The following is a 21,668-nucleotide window of genomic DNA, read 5'->3' as shown; positions in this document are numbered from 1 at the left end:
CAAAGCATGAGTCTCTGTGTCAGCATATCCTCTTATCATGCTGCTACAGTCTCACAGTTCAGGGACAAATAAATCCTCATGAACTCTGTCTGTCATTTTAGTATCATTTCATTTAAATGTTTCCAAGAAGGTTGTAATTTTATTTTATATAACTTCGTTTTTTTTTCTCCGTCTTTCTGTAAATAGACAGTGAATGTAGGTTATAATGTTGTTCATGTTGTTGTGTGTTTTCACCCAGTACTGTTATGTGAGTATTCTTCAGCAGCAGGTTGAACAATAGGTGGAATTTTTCATGAAAAAGAAACATTGCAGAAGACGGGTCAGCAATACGTTGCCTTAAGGTTGATATTCTGTATCTTGAAAGCTAATGAACACTGGAAACTGCATACTTAAAGTCCCTATAAAGTAATAAATAAATCAGTATTTAGGTGTGTTGTATGACAGGCCACTGTCATACAACAATTACAGTCATGAACAACATCTGTAAGTTTATAAAATTAAGCTTCAAAATCATAAAAACTGAGGCAATAATATCTGCATAAGGATGGTGTGGGCATGTCAGTTGAATGAGCTGATGAGAAATGCCCACTCATGAGAAACATGATCCTCTAAAAAAAAAAATAAAAAAATACTACAGCATGAATGGAGGAATCATCTTTCCCCTATGCTGCTATATTACAACCCTTTTCAGCCACCAGAGAAATGATCACATCCATAGTATATGAACATGAGGTACTGAACTATTGCTGCTTTGAGAGAGACAAAGCCACAGCCTGTTTATTTTAATCATCTAGGACTTAAATCAAGTAAAATATGGATTAAAACACACCTTCATTGGTAAGATGTTTGTTTCTGCTGCACCTGATTCAAGTGAAAAATAGACAAGCTCCAGCAATTAGCCTTCCCCCTGACCTCACAGTGAACTATGGCCAGGGCAGTGCTGCCTGGCTCTGTGCCAGAGCTGAGAAAGCAACAGATCTCTCTGTTACGATGCCTGTTATGATCCCTAGGTCACTGTGGCTGGCAAATTTACCTCACAATGAACAGAAACGCAAAATTTAGCTGACTGTAAACTTTTAATAAAGGCAGTGACATCAGCTAACAACAGACTGACTTTTTAAAAATGTATTCAGGATGTGGTGTGCGCTTCATGCAGTGATTCCCAAGCTTTTTTCTGCCTGGCCCCATGTGGCAGATGAAAGCCGTATAAATATATTTAGACACCCCTTTAAAAATAAGCACAAAGAGAAGGCATTATCATCAAATATGAGTTTATTTTTTTTTATAAATCATTCTTACAAAATTGGCATTTATCTATTTCATTTGTGACCTCTATAAAAGTCTTCTGTTAATTACAAGGTAGGAGGGAGGAGAAGGCATCAGGACAGCTGGGCTTGACCGAGTCCTTACAGATCAACAGATAGACTGTGACTTTTGACTGCTAATGTGACACAGCCTATCACTGACAAATAATCCCAAACAGGAAGTGGTCATACATCGTCATCATCATCGTCGCCTTGGCAACATAGTCCAAACACAAAGATGAAACCGGGGCATTTATGCAGAGAGAATGGAAGCTGTGACTCATCCAGTGTATGGAGGCAGGACTGCTGTGGCCCTTCATACGCTGCTGTCGCTGCCCGTCCACTGACAATAACACAACAGTGCTCGGCATGTCAAGAACTCACATGTTGATAAAAGGCACAAAATCAAGAACAGACTCGTTTCTGGAGCCGCTATAAACACAGACTGCCTGGCACATTGTGGGTAAACCTTCATCCATCTGTTTTGAAGCACACAATGATAACTTGCATAAAGTTTTCCATTTGATTAAACGACAGACGATTTTAGCGGATGCAGAGGTTTTCCTGGTGGCTTAAATCATCCCACTCCTAATGAGCGCTGGACTTCATAAACTACACAAACTGGAAGATGGAGCCAAGTTTTTTGACCTGAAAGAATCAATTTGAACCCAAAAGTGTTGCAGCCTCAGAGCAGTTTTGCTTGAGGGGAAGATATCACAGCAGAATGTGAAAATGTTTCCATCTGCTATCGAGGACCCAGCTGCTTATTATTCTCCATTTTTCAGTTGGCATAGTTTTTATTGGGACTTAGCAATTTGACTCCCATAGAGAGCCAAGATGCTGCGTCCAAATCCAATTCCAGATCACTGGCGTTTGCAATCTTTTACAGTTAAAGCTCTACGCCGATGACTCTGAAACGTTACATCTCTCTTGGGGAGTTTTGTTTTGAGAAAGAGCGTGATCTGTTCCCCAGGAAAACCAATGCAGAGTGAAACACAATATGAGCTGTATATTGGCATCTTGTGGATTAATGTGCACAGCATGTGGAAAATAAACTAAATAAATACCATTAACTCCCCTCAGCGATGCAGGATCAGTCTTCTGTTCTCGCCACGTCATCTCAAATAGTACAAAGTCTTTTTCTTTTTTCCCAAAAATAAATATATGCCTATGTACAGTGCAGAGAGTGGCATGGAGCTGAAATGGATGGTTCCTTTTGTGTGAAATATCTGCAAAGCTGGGGGACATGGTTCTCTTGAGATGATCAACAACATTGATTCAAATGATCAAACATAAAAGCCTTGATATGGATTCAAACAATATGCTTCTCTGAGGATGAAAATGGGACCAGATGCAGACAAAGAGAGGAGTCAATTTTCCCAGAATCATGTAGCTGTAGATGAGCGAACATTGAACAGATTATAAATCTCTCCTGGCAAACAAAGAAAATCCAAACTTTTAGTCCCTGGATAATAGAAAAAAAACATCAACAAGTGAAACAAATGAGGAAACATGATAATGCTGCCAGGTTTGAGTTAAAACAGTAGTTTTCTTGAATTTATAAAAAAAACGTTGACACATTGAAGGCTTTATGATACATTTACCATTGGTAGAAAACAATGGATTAAAAAAGTAAAACAGTCATTGAATGTGTGATGATGATGAATAAAACACTCACTCTGAACAGTTTTGGCAGAAACATTAAATCCAATGTCTGCCTGACAGAAAGGCCACTAAAAGCATGCAGCTTTCATTCAAGTGTCTGCAAACCAAGTGTGAGGGTTGGACTGCCAGTGCTTTTGGCTGCCGTCGCTGCAGGCGGACCTACTGGCGGTGTGTAGCCGCTTTGCTAACAGCTAGCAGATTTCTCCTCAAAATGATCACATAAGCAGGGCGAGAGCTTGTTGGTTTAGGTGTTTTGATTGTGTTGTTCAATAGCTACAGAAGCCCATTCCTGCCAGTAAGAGAAAAAGGAATGTGACTATGCATTGCTTAAAAGGCTTATCTTAAATTACAATTTTGAGATTTAAAAACTCACTTTTATAAGGCCTAGGTGATAAATCAATTTTATTGATAAATCAGATCTTTTTGATCTGAATTTTGAGATTTTCTCTTGACTTAAGTTAAATTTACTGTCATAAACTTTAGTTTTATGTCAGTTTGGGTGATCCTTGTAAACAAAATGATCTTTAATGCACACTGTTTGTGTATAATTTGTTTTTTCAAAAGAAAAGAGGATCATCCTAATGACTGCTCTGAATCTTTTCGTAGAAATTTTCGGTATTATTATTTGGACTGTGTGCCCAAAAACTTAACTGTGACATCTTGTTTGCTTTTTACTTTTGATAGGATTCTTTCTTCTTAAGCTGGAAAGAAAACATTATCAAAAAATGGGTTGTGTGAAAAAAAATCAGATTTTTTTTGCCACATTGGGCAGCCTTAATTATGAGAAAAAAGTCAAAAGTGTTAAAGAATAAGGCAAATTTAGGAGGTGGAAGATCAATTTTATGAGATTATTAAATAACGCTATAATGCAGTATAGTTGGAAAAAAGACATTTGGACCGTTTTCATTACAGATAGGCATAGATAAGAGGCAAAATTCAGGATCAGGACTTAGAAAAGTCAAAAATATGACTAAGTCAAAATTCTGATATAGATGGTCAATTATTAGTAATGAGACATATTTAGTTGATTAAAATTGTTGATTAAAATTTCAAAATGAAGAAATAATGATAGTAAATTATTATTAGATAAAAAATGTATTGTGTGTAACAGTTAAAATTATGACAGACTTAGATACAACATAGCTTAAGATAAAAATTTGCTTTTTTTATTTTATAAGAACTCTCAAAATGTTTTTGTTTTAATTTTCTTTCACATTAATTTAATCTCTTAATTTCAACTTTTTGAACTTAAATTTATGACATAGCTCAGAATTTTGACATTTCCTACAATTTTCCTACAATCCCATGATTTTAATATTTTTCTTTTTCCTCATAATTTTTCTTTTTTCAGAATGATTTTGACTAAAGTGTTTTTGTTTTTCACAATCAGTGCTCAGGTTTATATTTATTTATTTTTTCCTCTGCACTGGCATGAATAGGCTTCCATAGATCACACTGATACAAACAAAGTAATTTAAGGTGCAAAATGTCTGATATGGATAAAGCTATGATGAGGGCAACAAAGGAAAGGGAATAAATGGAGCTGTCCTCCCAGGGCTAGCATTAGTTAGCAGGTCATGTTTGTGGGTCACTGCATTCACATCGGTCGGTAATGTGTGAGTGTTTCATCAGCAGCTCGTCCCCTGGGATTCAGACAGCTCTCCAAATCAAACAGGCTCACCTAATAGAAGGAAAAAAATAGATCTCCAGACTGACAAATGGAGGAGAAAACCTTTTGTCAGTTTGATGACCTCTGATATGTCACGGAAAGGGGGAAAAAAATACGGCTGCGAGACAGCCGCATCCAACTGATGACTCGAATATTTCAACACCAGAGCATGTCGGCGTCTCAGAGTGATGTAGGCAACGTGATGTGCAATAAACAAGTTTAAAGGCAGACCCTGATGTCAGATTGGCACTGATGCTCTCAGCATTAAAAAAAATCTCTCTATAAGCACTCCTGTGAAATAACACAGGTCACTAAAGACCCGCTATGGTCTGAGATTTGATTCCATTTCCCCTTTAAGGAAACAGCTCTGAGGACATGAAGGGAAGAAATAAACGGGCGAAACGAGTTTGGGTTAGAATGCAACGTTCTGCTCCATTTCATCCAGAAATGTTCATTTTGCTCATTCCAACGAAGGGAAAATGTACTCTGCTTGAGCTTATGGTTGGATGAGCCAACTTTTCAAGGCTCTGTTAACACGCATGCACACTAACACACGCACACACAGGAGAGTGGAAGTACGGAGAGTTGGAAAGGGGAAAATAAAAGATGATGAAAGTAAGTGGAAAAAAAACAGATGAGGAAAAGTACAAGAACCAGAGCGAGTATGAGAGGGAAAATGGGATATGAAACGATGTTTTTCTTACTTATCTTGGTGATAAGAGGAAAGCAGATAGACCGTTATAAAAGCAATATGAAGGAATGAGGCGAGGATAGGACAGACGGGATGTTTTCAGGCTCTAGGATGACTAAAATCTCAGGAAATAATGTCTGCTTTGCTATCTAAACCCTGTCAGGGCTCCGTGATAACAGGATGGACTCTGCTGTTTACACTTTCTACGTTTGAGGAGTGAAAATTTTAAACTGATGACGCTCTGATTTCAAACCTCTCACAGAGGAGATCGAGTCAACAGTGATACCAAACAGCTGATTTGTACAGAAATCAAATCAACCGAAGAGCAGGCCTATGAAGCTGAGCTTTGAGTCCAGAATGACGTCCTGATACAGAATGAAGGGAGGGGGTTTGCTGAAGTAGGATTCATGGTGGGTGGGGTTGCCAGGTTTGCAATCACCTTCCCTCTTCTACCATCCTGCACATGTGCTGAGAGAGCAGGAAAATTCAATGTCGTCTGTATTCACGTTGTACAAAAAAATATTCTATCGCAGAGTTCACGTCGTCAGTAGTGAGCGCTGCGTGTTTGCACATTTGCAAAACACACAGCACTGTTTGGCATGTCCATCAGTTTGTGTACTCCTCTTTGTCTGTCTGTGTTTGCACTTTTTGTTTGTGTTTTTTCGTATCCAAACGCCATCTGCTTGTTTCCTATTCATCCGATTCCCGCGCTGTGGTCATTGGCAATGTGCTGAGTGGAAGACAGAGCCATGTCGCTCCCCGTCCATCCTGCTGCAGTCTTACTACTCCGTCTACTCTCCACTGAGTCTCTCTCTCGCGCCTCCCCCTGCGTGGGGTCTCCCCCCCCGAGGGGGCGCCGGTCCTGTCAGAGCCTCTCGATGTCCCTGTATTTCTTGCGGAGGATGGAGACCTGGTCTTTGAACAGGACCGGGTCCAGTCTCATCTGGGAGTGGACCAGCGGCATGGCGCCAAACCAGCTGGCGAACTTGTTCATGCAGGTTTGTCTCTGGGCAAAGTGGTCCGGATCAGCCCAGCGAGAAGCCCTCGAAGACTGAAGGAGAGGAGGGAAGGCGAGAAAAGTTATTTCAATTATTAATAACTTTAAGTGTTCAGAGTTTAACAACTACTTAGATCAGTCAGCTCCAACCAAAGTTACACCAGATACTTGTGCTACATGGAAACTTTGCTGAATAGCTTCAAAAGTGAGATAAAATAGAAATTTAAAAATGAACAAAAAAACTAGGCGAAAACATGGAACACAGTTATATCTTGACAATATTATGACATCCAACAATCCAAACTAGAAAGTACAGAAGAAACACAAAAGAAGTGGAAAAGAGAGGGGACATGTTCTGAATTTCTGCGGAGAGTTAGGAGAAACTTTTCCAGCTACAGTGGATCTCCACAGTGTAGCTTGGAGGAACAGAGATTTTTTTGTTACACCCATCCAGAAGACATGTCAGAGTATATTCTGGATTACCAGGTTATTGAGATTATTGGGAACAGAACCATAAACATGTTATGAATATATGTGATGTAAACATTCCTTTCAAATGTGAAACTATGCACTTTGGTGATATACTATTCGAAAATTGGATTAGTAGTGGCAAAAAAAAGTATATTATTGGTAGCAAATAAATGAAGCCATTTCTAGGAAATGGTTAAAAGTAGTACTGCGCACCATTAAGGAATGGATTGAAATTGCATTTTTTACCCTATGGAAAGGTTTTCACTCTACCTCAGAGTGCAAATAGAAAAGTTTTATTGGGTCTGGACTAAATGTAAAGCTGTAAGACCTGATTTCATTTGGATTTATCCGTTACATTTGATAACCTGCTTTCTTCAGACATTAAGAACCAACAATGTATATATGTTTGTAGTTTCTAACAGTTCCAAAAACCTTAGAAAGTTTTAGTGAAGTTCGGCCATTTTTAAAATTTGTCTTCTCTGCTGTATTTTGCTGCTCTAGTTTTAAGAGTTGGCTACACTGGCTACACTGCTCCAAGCTCACAGGTCCATATCCGTAGAGAGAGGTCTGGCTGTAAACCGTACAACTCTGATACAGACTGTTCGTGTGAGACGCCATCTCTGTTAGAAAGGAAATACAGGCTAAAACTTTCACATTAAAATAGGATTAAACCTCAGTGTTAGGGAAGCAAAAGTTGAAAATCTGACCTGCAAAACCTAATTACAAAGCTTTTAATAAAGCCGAGTAAACTTGTCCTCCAAAAAAATGTTCAGATGCTGCAAACGTCATCAACATAGCTCTGTTAGCTGCTTAAGCTATGTAGATAATGTTGCTACACAGCTCACAAAGAAGATGTGTAAGCTATGTATAAACGTTATCTACATAGCTATGTTAGCTCTAGCTATGTTTGCTAAAGGTCTTCTTTCTAAAGCTAACTTAGCTTCATTGGCTTATGTAGTAACATTAATCATGAAGCTAGCATAGCTATGTTAGCTTTAGCTTTGTTTGCCAAGCGCTTGTTGCTAAAGCTAACTTAGCTACATTGGCATGAAGCTAGCATAGCTATGTAAACTTTAGCTAAAGCTAAGAGAGCTTAATTGTGCCACCATTAGTATAACTACTACTTAAACAGTTTTATATAGAATTTAATCCCAGGTTAGGCCTCTGATGTTTTTCTGTGTTTCATTTATGAAATGTTGCTCATTTAATCGAAAACTGGAAATAGTTATAGCGACAAATTACAGCACTACTGACGGAGGCGTTGTCTCACATGAACCGTCTGTGAGAGGGGGCATCAGAGTCTGTAGCCAGACTGTTATGTATCCATAAGCTTCAAGGGAACGTGCAGAAATATGGATGAAATGAACAGTCTGGGTTCGGTGAGTATCCAATGTGGGCCCCTGGGCGAGGTTCTAACCCAAAGAACACCTGTTCCAGATGTCCGCTTTGAGCAAAGGTGTCTGCTAAATGACAGTGTAACACCGTCTCTGTGAGATTTACAATAGCCGCAAAGTGAAAGTTCGGTGGTGGGTCAAGAAGGAGGGCTGGGGTGGTTTCTTTGGTGTCTTCATCAGTGTCAGCGCACATTTTGTCATACTCTTTGAATCACATAGGTAGTTAGGTGTATGTGGGTCAAAATTATGTTTAAAACAATGACATGTGAACTCTTAAATCGTATTAGATCACCCTGAAGTCCAAGTGTTGGTTGGCAGACAAACTTCTCAGTGCATTCTTAAATATTTGCGATGAAGATTGACCTTACGGCTTCAGAACTGTTTCCTTGAGTCAGAGTGGACGTTTGTTCAAGTTTAAAGAAAATCCCTCAAAGCTTTCTTTAGGTATTGTATTAATAAGAAAGGGATATAACATGGGACCTTGACCTTTGACCTCCAAGATGTAATCAGGTCATCCTTGAGTCAAAGTAAGTATCTGTGCAAAGTTTGAGGGAAATCAGTCAGATCATTTCCGTGATATTGCCTTTATAAGAATGACCTGATGAAACACATATATTTGTACAGACCGAGGGACAAACTGAAAACATAATGCCTCCAGCCTGTCAGCGACACAGAGGCATAACAAAAAAAAAGTGGTTTACAGTGAAAAAATAAAAACAACAGTAATGTGGAAGAAAACTAGATGAAATAACATACGACTATTTGGAAGAAACGTTTTCCTGGCATTGAAAAGACTGACAGCACCAATCATCTGCAGTTGTTTTTTAATCAAAGTAACAACTGAGACACAATGACAAGAGAAAACCATTAGTGACTGTCGCCTGACATTAATGTTTCTCAATAAATCATCAGCTGGATCTCACTAAATTTGGCAGACTGGAGCCTGCACACAAACCATGACGTAAGCCATGAAAAAGACTTCCCTCAGTGCTTTTGTTTCTCTGCTGTAAGTGACTTGTCCTGTTTACCCCTGGGTCGCTCCAAACAATCTAAAACAAATAATTCATGCTGTTTATAACCCAGCAAGAGTTCACTGGCTGAAAAAGCCCTCACACACACCAATGGGAAGAAGGCAACGTCGGAGTCAGCGTGAATCATATATTAGAAAAGGAGGACAAAATCAAAGTGGATTATATAATCCGTCTGTTTCAAATCCAAGGTTATAATTATATCAGTCATGACTTTTTCTTTGATGCAAACCATTTTTTTTTGACTCGCAGCTGTCTTGTTCTTTTGGAACATCGCCATCAGAAAGCACTGCTGAGTCCTTCAGGTATTAAAAAGCTAGAATAGCAGAAAAAATGTCCTACATGTGGAGATGAGGCAGGTTTGAGCACTCTTACCTGTCCCATCATGGTCTCCTTGTACTGTTTCTTCTGTGTGACCTTGATGGGCGGCAGCTTGGTGACGGCAGAGACCAGGAAGTTCATCAGGATGTCCTCACAGTTGGCCAGCTGGTCCACCATGCTCTTCAGACTCATGGGTAAGTAGTTTGTGTATAGGTAATGGTAGTACCTGTAATAGACAGAGAGGAGGACCAATAAGGGGTCAGTCTACAAGAGATCAATAGCAGCATTGACCTAAGGAAAGGAATACTTCCAGTAAAATACAAGTAAAATCACTTGAACCAATTTCTGATAACTTCACAGAGATTCAGTTCTGGAAACAATGTGACAAAGATAAAGTGGTTGCTTGATTTGTTGTCTGGGAGGTTTATTTTTAGGCTTTTCTGCCTGGACAGGTTTGTGAAAATGTCAGTAACTTGGAAGAGAGAGTGGAGAATGACATTTGGGAAAGGAGCCACAGGTTAGACTTGAGCCCAGCTGTCTGAGCTACAGCTCATGTAGTTTAACACTTATGGACTACCTATTAGTTAAAATGATGTATAACTCCACTGACAGGTCAGTAAGGGCCTGTAGGAGGGGTGACTGACTTGAATTTGCCACTTAGTTTTGGTTTAATTTAGATTCTTTGTTAATCTAGGTAGGGTTGTAAAGATAGCAAAACTTTAAACTGTGATATTTAAGTAAAAATCAAACACTATTGCAACAAAACTTCAGGTCCTTAGTAACTATTAAAGGCTAAATTCTTGTTTTTGCATTTCTCAGGTGACCTCTACACACTGTCCATGAGTGCACTAATTCAGGGCAATCTGTACCATACCCAAGCATGTTTGACCCCCTAATTCCTTTTTATTTTTGACTAGTGTGAAAGCGTTTTCCTGTGCTCAAGCACGGTGCACTTCCTTTACCCTGTCAAAGTATAAGCGGCAGGCCTAAGTAGCGTGCAGTTACATGATTATAGGTACAAAACTCCAATATGGCAATCGCTCCCGACAGGTGTGCTGCATTACATGCCAGTGATATCCAAGGAGTGTTAGCTGTTAATATTAGTTAAGTTAAAGTTCACGATGTTTATCTGCTCCCCAAAAAGTGACAATAACATTTGATGTCAGGTTGCCTGTACAGAGAATTGATTAAAAAACATAGACATTCAATCTGAAAGTTTGAAGTAAATGTTAAAATATTTCTGTGGAAGATGATTTCCTGGTTTATTTCTGTTATGGACAAGTTTTAGCGGTTGCTTAATTTCTAAAAAACTGCACCAGTTTTTAATTCTTCATTTTTGTCTAGAATTGCAGACATTAGAGTGTATATGGATTTTTAACCATCATAATTTAGTCTCAGTTTCTGTAGATAATGGATTATAATGCTGACAAACTGTCAGAGGATTGTTTCTTGACTGAACGAGTAAATAACACCCCAAACGTTAAACCTTGCTGTGAAGTCGTATATTTCCACAACACAACTCTGCGGCAGCTCATTTACATTCAGCACATTTTTAGACTCTTTACAATACAAGTTAGAGCCTGAGGGTAAAACTCTGAATTCATCAACAGACTTGATTGCTGAAGTTCCTGGATGGATTGAACGGCTGACTTATTGAAAGTGATTAAGCGTTCGGCTGCAGTGATTGGCTGACTTCAGCTTAATGGACTGCTCCCATCACAGCTGAGTGAAGTCGTATTAAAGCTGACAGGGCTGTAGTAAAACTAAACGCAGGAACTCTGTGACGCTGTGAAGCAGACAAATTGACATTTTTTTGGATTAAACATAACCGGTGTCAAAACATTGGTTTCCTGAGGCTGTGCTACACTGAACATCACACCTCCTTTAATAATCTACAGATCACTGCATCAAAGTGGTGAATCAAAAGAAAGACGACTGAACACTGGAGAGTCGAGTGGAGCAGAGCTGTGATCCCAGTGTAACAAAAGGGGAGCAGAACTGAAATAAGGAGTATGAGAAACATTGTCTCAGGAGTACGTAAACAGCTCTAGTTGTATAGATCAGAGAGATGGTGTTTTAGTGTGAACTGTACCTGTGGTAGATGGCGGCCCCGGTGAGCACCATCGAGTAATCGTTGGTCCATTTGGAGGTGTAGCCCCAGCGCTCCTTGTTGCTGTCCCAGAAGTGGCTGCGAGCAGGATAACCGACGATCCGCTCGGGAAAACTCTGCCAGACGGTGAAGGCAAAGTCCACCTGGAAGGAAAGAGAGATTTTCACATGCCATTAATAAGAACAAGAAATTAACAAGGGATTATTAATCAAAAATAAATTACATTTTTGGTCCAGAGAATGTAAAAGGTGCTGACTGTCTTTCAGCTGTGAGCTTAAACTCATTGCTTGTCAGAAGGCTATAACTGATTGATAGTACTTAATTTTGCCCTCATAACTCTGACTACCTGTCACTTACACTGCCATTTATTTCAACCATTTATGCATCACGATTGCTTGGCTATTTCTGATTTTTAACAACTCACTTTTAGCCATTTTAATTCTTTTTTCATCACTTTAAACATTTCAAGTTTCCGACTACATTTAGCCAACGGTTGCTCTACTTCAGTTAACTTTCTCACTTCTTCTTTAATCTTTACTTACATGATCTTTGTAGCAGCTGTTTGTAACTTTACTAAGAACTTTAAGCTCGCCCTTTAACTGTTTACTCAGTACTTACAGCTAACAGTGTCAGCTAAATCCACTGATTTTCAGAGCTTGAGGCTTACTATTTGCCCAATGCCAACTACTTTCTCTATACATTTAGCTATTGTTTCCACTTTTTTTTTTCCTTTAGCCAGCTATGTTAAGCGAGATAGTCTGGCTGCAGACTGCAGATCTCTTTCAGGCCACTACAGTGGGACGCTGCCTCTGTCAGAACAGAAATACACCCTTCAAATTCAACTCTGATAAACTTTCGTTAGGGCTAAAGCTAATAGAGCTATGTTAGATTATGCTACGTTTCTTACATTTTAGTAGTTATGCGAACTGTGGCTTTAGATTTGTTAGCTTTAGCTAAAGCTAACAGTGCTACACTGGCTTATGCAGTAACATTAACTACTTAGCTAGTGAAGCAATGTTAGCTTTATCTAAAGCTAACAAAGCTATAGCGAGCCACCATTCAGTCCCTACTTCTAAAACAGGTCTATGAATACTTTAATCAGTGATTAGACATCGGACCTTTTGCTTTTTTTAAACATGAAATGTTGTTTTATTTGTAAAGTTAGCAAAGTGGATATTTCGTGAATGTAACTGCAGAGGATCAGGAGAGCCACATCCATCATGCCACATCTGTTTCCTGAGAGGGGTGTGGTCAGGGGCGGCGTTAGCCACAGACACAGACACTCTGCATATTATGTATGTAATTAATTTCATCTGAGTATTTTAAATAAGTTAAAGTATTTATAGTGTACTCATATGTGTTTAACTGTTATGGTAATTTTACAATTTGGCTGATTAAATTGGTCCAAGGACAATAAATGTTGGGACTAAAAGTGGGGACTTTTTTCTCAACTGAAAGTGGACGAAAAGGTTTATGGTTTTTGTTTTCAGACTAAAAATGTAAATAATTTAAATTACTTAAAGACATTTTCATCTGAAGACTAAGACTTAAACTAAATTTAAAAACCTAAATTAAAAAAAAAAATTACAGTGATGTGGTGGCACAAAACTAACAATAGGTTTTCCTGATTATTTTTTACATTAAAATCTTGGCATTTTTATATGTAAAGAATTAAATTCTGTTGATTAATTTATCTAAATGTTTAAAACTTAGATTTTTACAGTTAACATTGTGTGAGAAAAATAGGAAATAGAAAAGAGAACGACTAGAGGGAGAACTAACATAGGAGAAGTACAATCAAACACATCACAGTGAAAAAGGCAAAAGCTCATCAAACATGGAGCAGTCTTTGCTAAGCAGCTGCCTGAAGCAAACTTCTGCTGCGGCGATCAAAGTGTTCAATCAAATAATTAGAAAAAAACTTCAAAAAGGCCTCAGCAGCTCCACAAACAGCTTGCTCTGTATTACACTTTGCTGAAAGAATGGGTTTAGTAATGAATATTTTCATCAAAATCCACCGAGCGCTTCTCTAACTACAAAAATATACATTCAGGCGTGTCCACGGAGGAGAGATGAGCTCTGAAAGTCTTTTTCAGAGGAAGAGAAAAATAGTTAAATGAAAGCATGGTTACAAGGAATAATATTTTGATTGCTCAAACAGTGTTTGGACAAAAATTATGGAAAAGAGACATTTTGGATCATAGAAAACATGAAAAGTAGCTTGTCCTTAACCCTCTGTTTAAAACCACTATCAGTGAAGTGCCCTGCTCTCTATAACCCATTATTTCTGCTTTGATCCAAGTTTCTTCATGGGAGAAACACGGGTCGATTTAGTTTTTGGGGCCAGATTTTCCCTGCGTTGCCAATTCTAACTTGCTATCCTGATCCTCTGCACAAACAGTTTTTATGAGATCTAATTCTGCATGTTCAAAAGCAGCATCTGGCTTCCCATGGTGCACCGCCAAAACATGTCCTCAGGAAAAAAAAACAGAACGGTCTTGACAGCCTGTGGAACAAAAATGCCCAAAACACTGCAGCTAAAGGGTTAGGGGATTTCAGAGGGGTGCAGTGTGATTACAAGTGCAAAAACAGGAAAAAAGGCGGCAGAAAGAAAAGAAAAAAGGAAGGAAATACAGGCAGAGAAACAAAGGCAGGAGAGAGGAGGGAAACAGTGAGGCACTGGGAGTAAACTTAGAGTAGTTTATGGGATTTAAGAGCTGAACTACAGAGAGATAACTGGAAGACACGAGGGAAAAACAGAAAAGTGAGATAAAAAGTTGGGAGGAAATGCAATCAGAGTTTCATCTGGGACATGGAGAGATCGTGTTTGGTCTCAAGAGGGACAGACTGTTGAGACAGAGGAGACAAAGACGAGTTTTCTATTATCTCTATTGGATTTTATGATGGGTACCTCTGTGGTGGACAGTACTGTGTCTTCATCCAGGCTGAGGACGGCATCGGTCACTATGGTCTCATAGGGCAAGAAACGGCTGCTCATCACCTGCAGGAGAACGCAGAGAGAGGAAACCATTAAAAAGCACATCTTTAGATTAAGAACAGGTAGATTTCCCATGTGAATTGCAAACTAAAAGTGGAGATAATTATACACAACTGCCTATGTAGACATAAAACACTCAGTATTATCGTTATCATTTAAGGTGCTTGTTCCGAGAATATGTAATTATATCAGACACCTAGGAATGGTTTCTTTTTGCCATCAGAATCTCATTTTTATGTATTCCTATTCACAAGTTATTTTTTTTAATCATTTGTTTTCCATAATTTATATTTAAATCAATACAACATCCATTCTGTAGCCCCTTTTAGCATCAGCTAGTGTCTGAAGGAAGTGTAGGCAGTACGCCTAGACATTGTCTCATTGGTTAAGTCCTTGAGCTTTCCCTGGAGATTTTATTAATGTTCCCAGGCATAGTTGGATATTTAATCCCTATTTCAGGTCTGTCTTCTCCAATGTCAATGTACCTAAAACACCTCTAGAGAGGAGAAAATAAAGAAGCATCAGTAGCTTTGTCCCAATTGAGGGACTGCATCCTTCAGAAGGCACATTTGAAGACCAGTTATGTACCTCAAAAGTTGTCCCATTCTGCAGTTTCCTTTAAATGCAGCTGCCAAGTGAGTCCTACTTTCCCTGACCAATGAAGGATCCACACTGTGCATCCTTTGTGACTGAACATATTCCAAAATTTAAAGTGTGTCGATTTAAACAAACTGGTGGAATCGAGAGCAGCACTTCATTACAAGTGCCAGAAGTTTCAACTCAATCATCCAGCACTATGGTTAATAAACAGAAAGGGCCTTAAAATTCAAATGATCTTGTCAATGGCATATTGAGTTGAAATGAAAAGAGTAAGTGCAAGAACAGCAGGTGACAATACAAAGAATTCTCTACACACCAAGCAGTTACATTTCAGCCAACACAGGATGCAACCCCTGAATTGGGACAAAACTTATATCAAATCCTATCTGAATAAAGGCTAAAAAAGCCAAGTTTTTGACCCTGGCAGTAAACAAGTTTAATACTGCTGTTAAAATGTACATTTCAATATGGGTGTAAATTGTGCTTCTGAGGCTTTTGCCACCAGTCTCAAGTAGGCATTTGAGGAACTGACCCCCCCCCCTCCACACACACACACACACACACACACACACACACACACACATTATGATAGGTTGTTTGCAATCATGGGATCCCGAATGCTTGATTGGGATCAGGAAGTGGGGGAGAGACGTTAGGAATGAATGGGAACGGAGGAAAATTAGTACTTCAAAGCTCTAAATGGACCTGTACGCTGATATTATCATCAGAAAATTTCAAAACACACTGACTACGATCTGTACACTTTTCTAAAAAAGTAATTCTTTCAAAAGTTGAAACAGTGATGTACTATCAACCAAGTAGACCTTAAAGGGTAGAAGACTGAGCGATGATTTGCTGTTCTTCTATGAAACGGCTCTTTAACGTGAGCAACTGTAGCTAGCTCCCATTTGAGTTACAGTTTCCTTTCCCAATCTTCATTTAAAAAGACAAACTGGTTCCAGTTGAGGAGCCGTTTGGGAGCCAAACAACCAGCTCTACTGAGCTGAGCCAGATGATCTGGATCTCTAAAAAGAGACAGATTCCCCTATCACAATGAGTGAACTTGGACTGCGTTGTGAAAATGGACCATACATGAGCATTGACACTGTTTACAGGCTTTATATGGAGGCTTTTTGAATTCCTGCCTGCTGCAGTTTCTCAGTGAGTTTTTCAAACGTTCTTTTTTGCCTGAATATTTCTCTACTTTCGGGACACAAAAGTAGCTTCAAGATAAAGAATGTTTTTATGTCTGCTCTTTGAACGCTTGGCATAGACCTAAACAGGCACAGCCATTTTGGTGGCATTTCTCTATGCAGAAATCCCTTCTTACCCCCCCAACAGGTTTATCCCACTGCTGTATGACATGTCATTTCTTGACATCAGGCACTGTGGCTTGGTCTAAATCAACTCCAGAAATCTTTCTTTCAAATTCATTTAAGGATACAACACTCTTGAATTCCTAACTTACAGTTCAAAGCAGATGCAGGATTTTAAAACAAATATCTAATACAGCAAAATCTTTAAACTAAAACATCGAATAGATCTTAAATTTTAAATAAAACCAAAAACAATGATTTCAAAGAGCCTAAACACTTCATGTAGCTGAGATAAAAAGCACAGTCTGGGCATAAATCCTACTTGGTTCATCAATACAACTCAAGCAATCGATTGCTAATATAAAAGTATTGATTAAAGCTGCTTAAAGGATGAGTCCGGCCACTCTGACATCTAATTCTTTCTATCACTACCCCGAGAACCTTGTGATAAATATCAGAATAAAAGCTCTTTTTGTGTCCAATATACACTTTATACATTTTTAATCATTCTTTACAAATTCATGGGATCCAGGGGAGACAACAAACCTGGACATCAACAAACAGAGAGGAAGAAAAAATCCAATATCCTGTGCTTTACTGCACACTGCTCCCCATTGTTTCCAGCAGTGACAGAGTGCTGATACAAGTTTCCATTACTGCTGCAGGGTCGTCTTTCTCTTTTAAATCAATAAGAACACATAAATGCAGCCAAAGACGTACAGCCTGAGTCATGGGTCCTACATAAGGCACAAATTTACCTGTCCTCTGCACCATTTTTCAAAGGGAAATATGTATATTTAATGGCAAACGAATCCCGACTTCTCAACACATGACGATGGTGGATTATTTACTGGGAGGGACGATGGTGGACAAGGCCTGGTGGGCGGATTTAAAGATCAACATCTTGAGGATATTTAGACAGGAAGTCTTTGCTCTAACGCTGAGAAGAGAAGTGCTGAGATGAGAAATCATCGACTTCACTTCGAGGAAGAGGAGTGTGTGTATTGTAAACTAGATGTGTGCTCCAACTCAAACAAACCTCCCACACAAACAAGAAACAGCTCACGAATGCAGAGCTGTAATGGCAGACACACAAACACATCTAAAAACACTGTATAACGGGCTGAAAAGCATGTTATTCAGTTATTCAGCCTGGCTCTGAAGGTCAGCCTCGGTGAGAATACTTTTCAAACACCAGCCTCCCTGAAAAGCCATTGCATTTACATGTAAGAATAGTCAGCGTTGACCTCTTTTCTCTATAAACACCTGGCTTTGTGTGCCTGCTGTGCTCCTGCAGAGCGACCTCACTCTCTGCAGGTCGTCATCACTCCTACAGCCGGGGGCCGGCAGCTAGCACTGAAAGAATCACAAGAATACACGACTCCTCTGGTAGACACTGATTGCTTTTAATATCGACTTCAGTGTATTAGATTTAACAGAGAAATAGAAAACTCTCATCACAAATCCTTAGTAACTATCATTATGTCTTCAGCTAACTTTTAATCAGATAAATAGCCCAAAACAGCCAAAATTTGACTTTACAGTTGTGTACTGTAGCAGAGTCGGAGTCAAAAAACAAACAAAAAAAGGGCCTGTTATGAACAAAAATTAATAACTGATTAACCTTGGCATATAGACACAAAGATGTCTACATTTAGTCCTATAAAATAGCTGATTTGTAAAGGTTTACAACTGAAAAGCTGTAGAGATGTGGTGCTTCTTTGCAAGTAGCTCACACCATCAACCAGGAAGGCCACTTTTGACCGCTTTTCTCCCTTATCTGTTTAAAAGAGCCCTCAATTCAAGTAAATAATGAAAGTGGACAAAGCTGAGCAGTGCATCTTTACTTGACTTTTAGAAGTCCTGGGGGGCCGCTTGGGCGGGAGAACTTGCAGCCACTAGCAGAGAATAACCGTGGTCCATTACAAATAAGAGGTATGAATGAGAAACAGCAACAGAGGATGTTCATTCTTCCTTACGCCGCAGTCTTTGCCATAAAATCAAGTTTATCCATGGCAATGACAAACATACTGTGTCTCATCAGATATGGACTATTAAAAGCAAAAACTAAGAATTTATCTGGTAAACAGTCAGAAATTTTTGAGGTTATGTAAGTACTCAATTAAAATCTATATAAAAACATAGGAGTAATGATGAAATTCTCTCATTTTTTACCTTTAAAGAAGAAAAATAAGCTAATTTGAGAACATGAAATGCATAAAAACATTTAACAATCTTGATCCTGATTAAGATGCGCCTGAGGGGCTATACTGCATTGCAAACAACCTCTTTGATAACTGCTAAGCTACTGTTAGATAGCAGTTATTAGCCTTCAAAAACTTTGAGCCAAAATTTTAGTTAAATTATCAGTATCAGACACAAGTTTCACAATCAACACTTTAAAGAGGGGGTATTATACTTTTTCAATTTTTAAAACATAAATATAAAGTCACAATGTTGATTTTCAAAACCGCAAGATAAACGGGGGGTGTTAAAGAGACAGCAGCAAAAGCGAAGCGTTTCAGACGGAGGTTAAGATAAGGGTTTTTCAGGACGCCAGTGTAAGAAACATGAGGAGTTTTTGAGCTGTAAACCATGTTAAGCTACTACGTGGGTATCAGAGAGATGTGTAAAGCTTTGAAAAAAGGCACAATACCCCCACTTTAAGGTTTAAAGCTACAGTCCACAGTAGTGTAAGCCAGCTTATCTGTGTGCAGCTATCAAAGCTGTTAACTAGGCAGGGGCTGTTTTACCATGAAGTAATGTTAGCCTTAACCCACTTTTTAGCTAACATTTCTGATTGTAGCATCACAAGACAACATAACAATGGTTTATTCTGGGATAACACTAGGTTTGTGCAAGCCAGATAACAGTTTTCATGTTTGCTAACAATATTAGCTGGTTTGATGTACATATATGGCATTGTGGTACACTTGTAGGTTTACAATAGACAATCAAAATCCTTTACATACATGACCCTATCTGTTTCTTATTTTCAGTAGCTGATTAACCAAAAATGAGGAAATGGCGATAATTTGTTAGTTTCCGTATGTTTTTGTGTAGGATATTTGAAGAATGCAACTGATAGGCCACGTATTAACCAAAACTGTAATAAAATGAGGAAACCAAATCATTTTGGGTCAGCGTATTTTACCGCCAATGGATTTTTGATTTCAAATGACAAATCCAAAATCAAGAAACAAGCTGTTTCCTAGTTACTGTTGGGAAAAAAAAATAAAAGAGCACCACTGGCCCTTTCAGAAGGTCTATATTATTATTATTGTTTTTAATTTTTTTTTTTGTTTTTTAAAGATTTATTTTTGGGCCTGTTTGTGCCTTTATAATAAAGGAGGACAGCGGATAGACTTGGAAACAGGGAAGAGAGCGGAGAGAGACATGCGGGAAATGGTGCCAGAGGCCAGATACAAACCCGGGCTACCCGCATACATGGTGTGCACCTTAACAACTTGACTACCGGCGCGCTCCCAGAAGGTTTATATTAAATTGGGAACAGAAAAATGGAAAAACCAAAACGAATGTTTTTTTTTTTTTTTTTTCTTCCGTCACGCTTTTTTTGTTTTTGTTTCAAAAAACAAAACAAAACAAAACAAAACAAAACAGAGTTGTGTTCTGATCAAAAAAGGAAGATCAAAGAACGGTACTCTGGCAATGTAATTCTTTATTTTTACATCTGCAGTGAGTCAGATGTGAAAAAAAGAATGTTACATCACCAGTGTTCCGTTCTTTGATCTTCCTCTTTTGATCAGAACACAAAAACATGATGATCAAAGAACTTTTCATTTATTTATTTCTATTGGCAAACAAAAAAAAAGGTGGAAAAAAGCTGTTTTGTTTGTTTGTTTGTTTCTGTTTTTGATTCCCAGCTTAGTATGAACTGCCGGGGCCAACGGCATAGTTTCTGACCATGTGTTTCTCTCCTGTTTTTAAACATTGAATGGGAAAGAGCATGTTTCTTGACTCTAAATTTCTTATTTCAAATTAAAAATCTGTTGCCGTAAAATATTATTATTGTTACTATTATTAATATCATTTTATTATTATTAGTCTTAATATTAGTAGTAGTATCAGTATTATTAGTATTATTCATTCATAATAATTATCATTGTTATGATAATGATAATAATAATACAAATTATTATTACTATTAGTACAAGTATTAGTAGTAGTATAAGTAGCATAGTATAATACTATTAGTATTATTATTCTTTTACAATAATTATCATCTTTATCGTCATTATTATTATCATTACAAACAACATTTTTATAATCATAACAGTTTAGACCTTTTATAGTGTCTTGAGATAACTGTGGTTATAAATATATAAAAAGAATTATTGGACTCAAATACTTTGTTTCCACCAAGCGGTCCAGTTTGTTGCAGTACAGTTTGGTGAGGAAAATGCTGTCCTGGTTTGCCCACCATACCCTCCCTAGTAGCCTTACCAGTGATGCAAACTCCTTCAGAGAGGTTCCAGAAAATCTGGATGGTATGGATCAGATATTTCGGTACCCTACCAGATTATGATTGTGTAAATGCAATTAATTGTTTGCAGAAATGAACAGAATTAAACTGGACTGCTTAGTGGAAACAGCTAAATAATCAGTCCTGAGGTTACACTGTTATCGATCAATCAGGACTCTGTTTTTATTTCTTGAGTTTTTCTTTTATTTCTTACTGGTACATATGACCCCTGAGTTTTACTTACATTAGCACACTATTTTTTTTTAAGTATTTCTTGTTTAAACTGCTGAACTCTTTATGCAGTGAAATGAGCCCAAAACAGCTGAATATTACACTTACATTCCTCTCACACAGCTGAGCTCTGACAGAGCTGTTGGGACTGATGTCAGCGGTCAAGTACCCTCTCCTTCTCCAGTCTCCAAAAACCCTCAAGACTCAACACATTGCTGCTGAAAGTTTTGACTGTTGCTCATAATCCAACAGGATGGAGGAGTCGAGGTGTTTGAGTGACAGGTTTTATTTAAAGAAGAATTAAAGGAGAGAGAAAATGAGAGCTGAGAGGAGAGAGAAGGCGGTGCAGCCCTCTTATTCCTCATGTCATCATTACTGCTGTAATTTCCT

General features: G+C 38.4%; 1 protein-coding gene across 1 annotated transcript in view; it reads right to left on the bottom strand.

Annotated features, from left to right (window-relative positions):
• Positions 1-3,652: 3,652 nt before the first annotated feature.
• ext1b (exostosin glycosyltransferase 1b) overlaps positions 3,653-21,668 on the bottom strand; it is a 185,175-nt gene continuing 167,159 nt past the window's right edge. Inside the window, exons 8-11 of the mRNA XM_041808251.1 lie at positions 14,562-14,651; positions 11,633-11,793; positions 9,595-9,766; positions 3,653-6,380 (exon numbers count right to left, since the gene is read on the bottom strand). Coding sequence (XP_041664185.1) covers positions 6,195-6,380; positions 9,595-9,766; positions 11,633-11,793; positions 14,562-14,651 — 609 coding nt within the window. The 3' untranslated portion in view covers positions 3,653-6,194. The remainder of the gene's footprint in view (positions 6,381-9,594; positions 9,767-11,632; positions 11,794-14,561; positions 14,652-21,668) is intronic.

This window comes from Cheilinus undulatus, linkage group 16 (assembly GCF_018320785.1).
Source record: "Cheilinus undulatus linkage group 16, ASM1832078v1, whole genome shotgun sequence".
In the NCBI taxonomy this organism is placed as follows: Eukaryota; Metazoa; Chordata; class Actinopteri; order Labriformes; family Labridae; genus Cheilinus; species Cheilinus undulatus.
The sequence above is the reverse complement of the archived record's forward strand: the minus strand, read 5'-3'. Positions and strand labels throughout refer to the sequence as shown.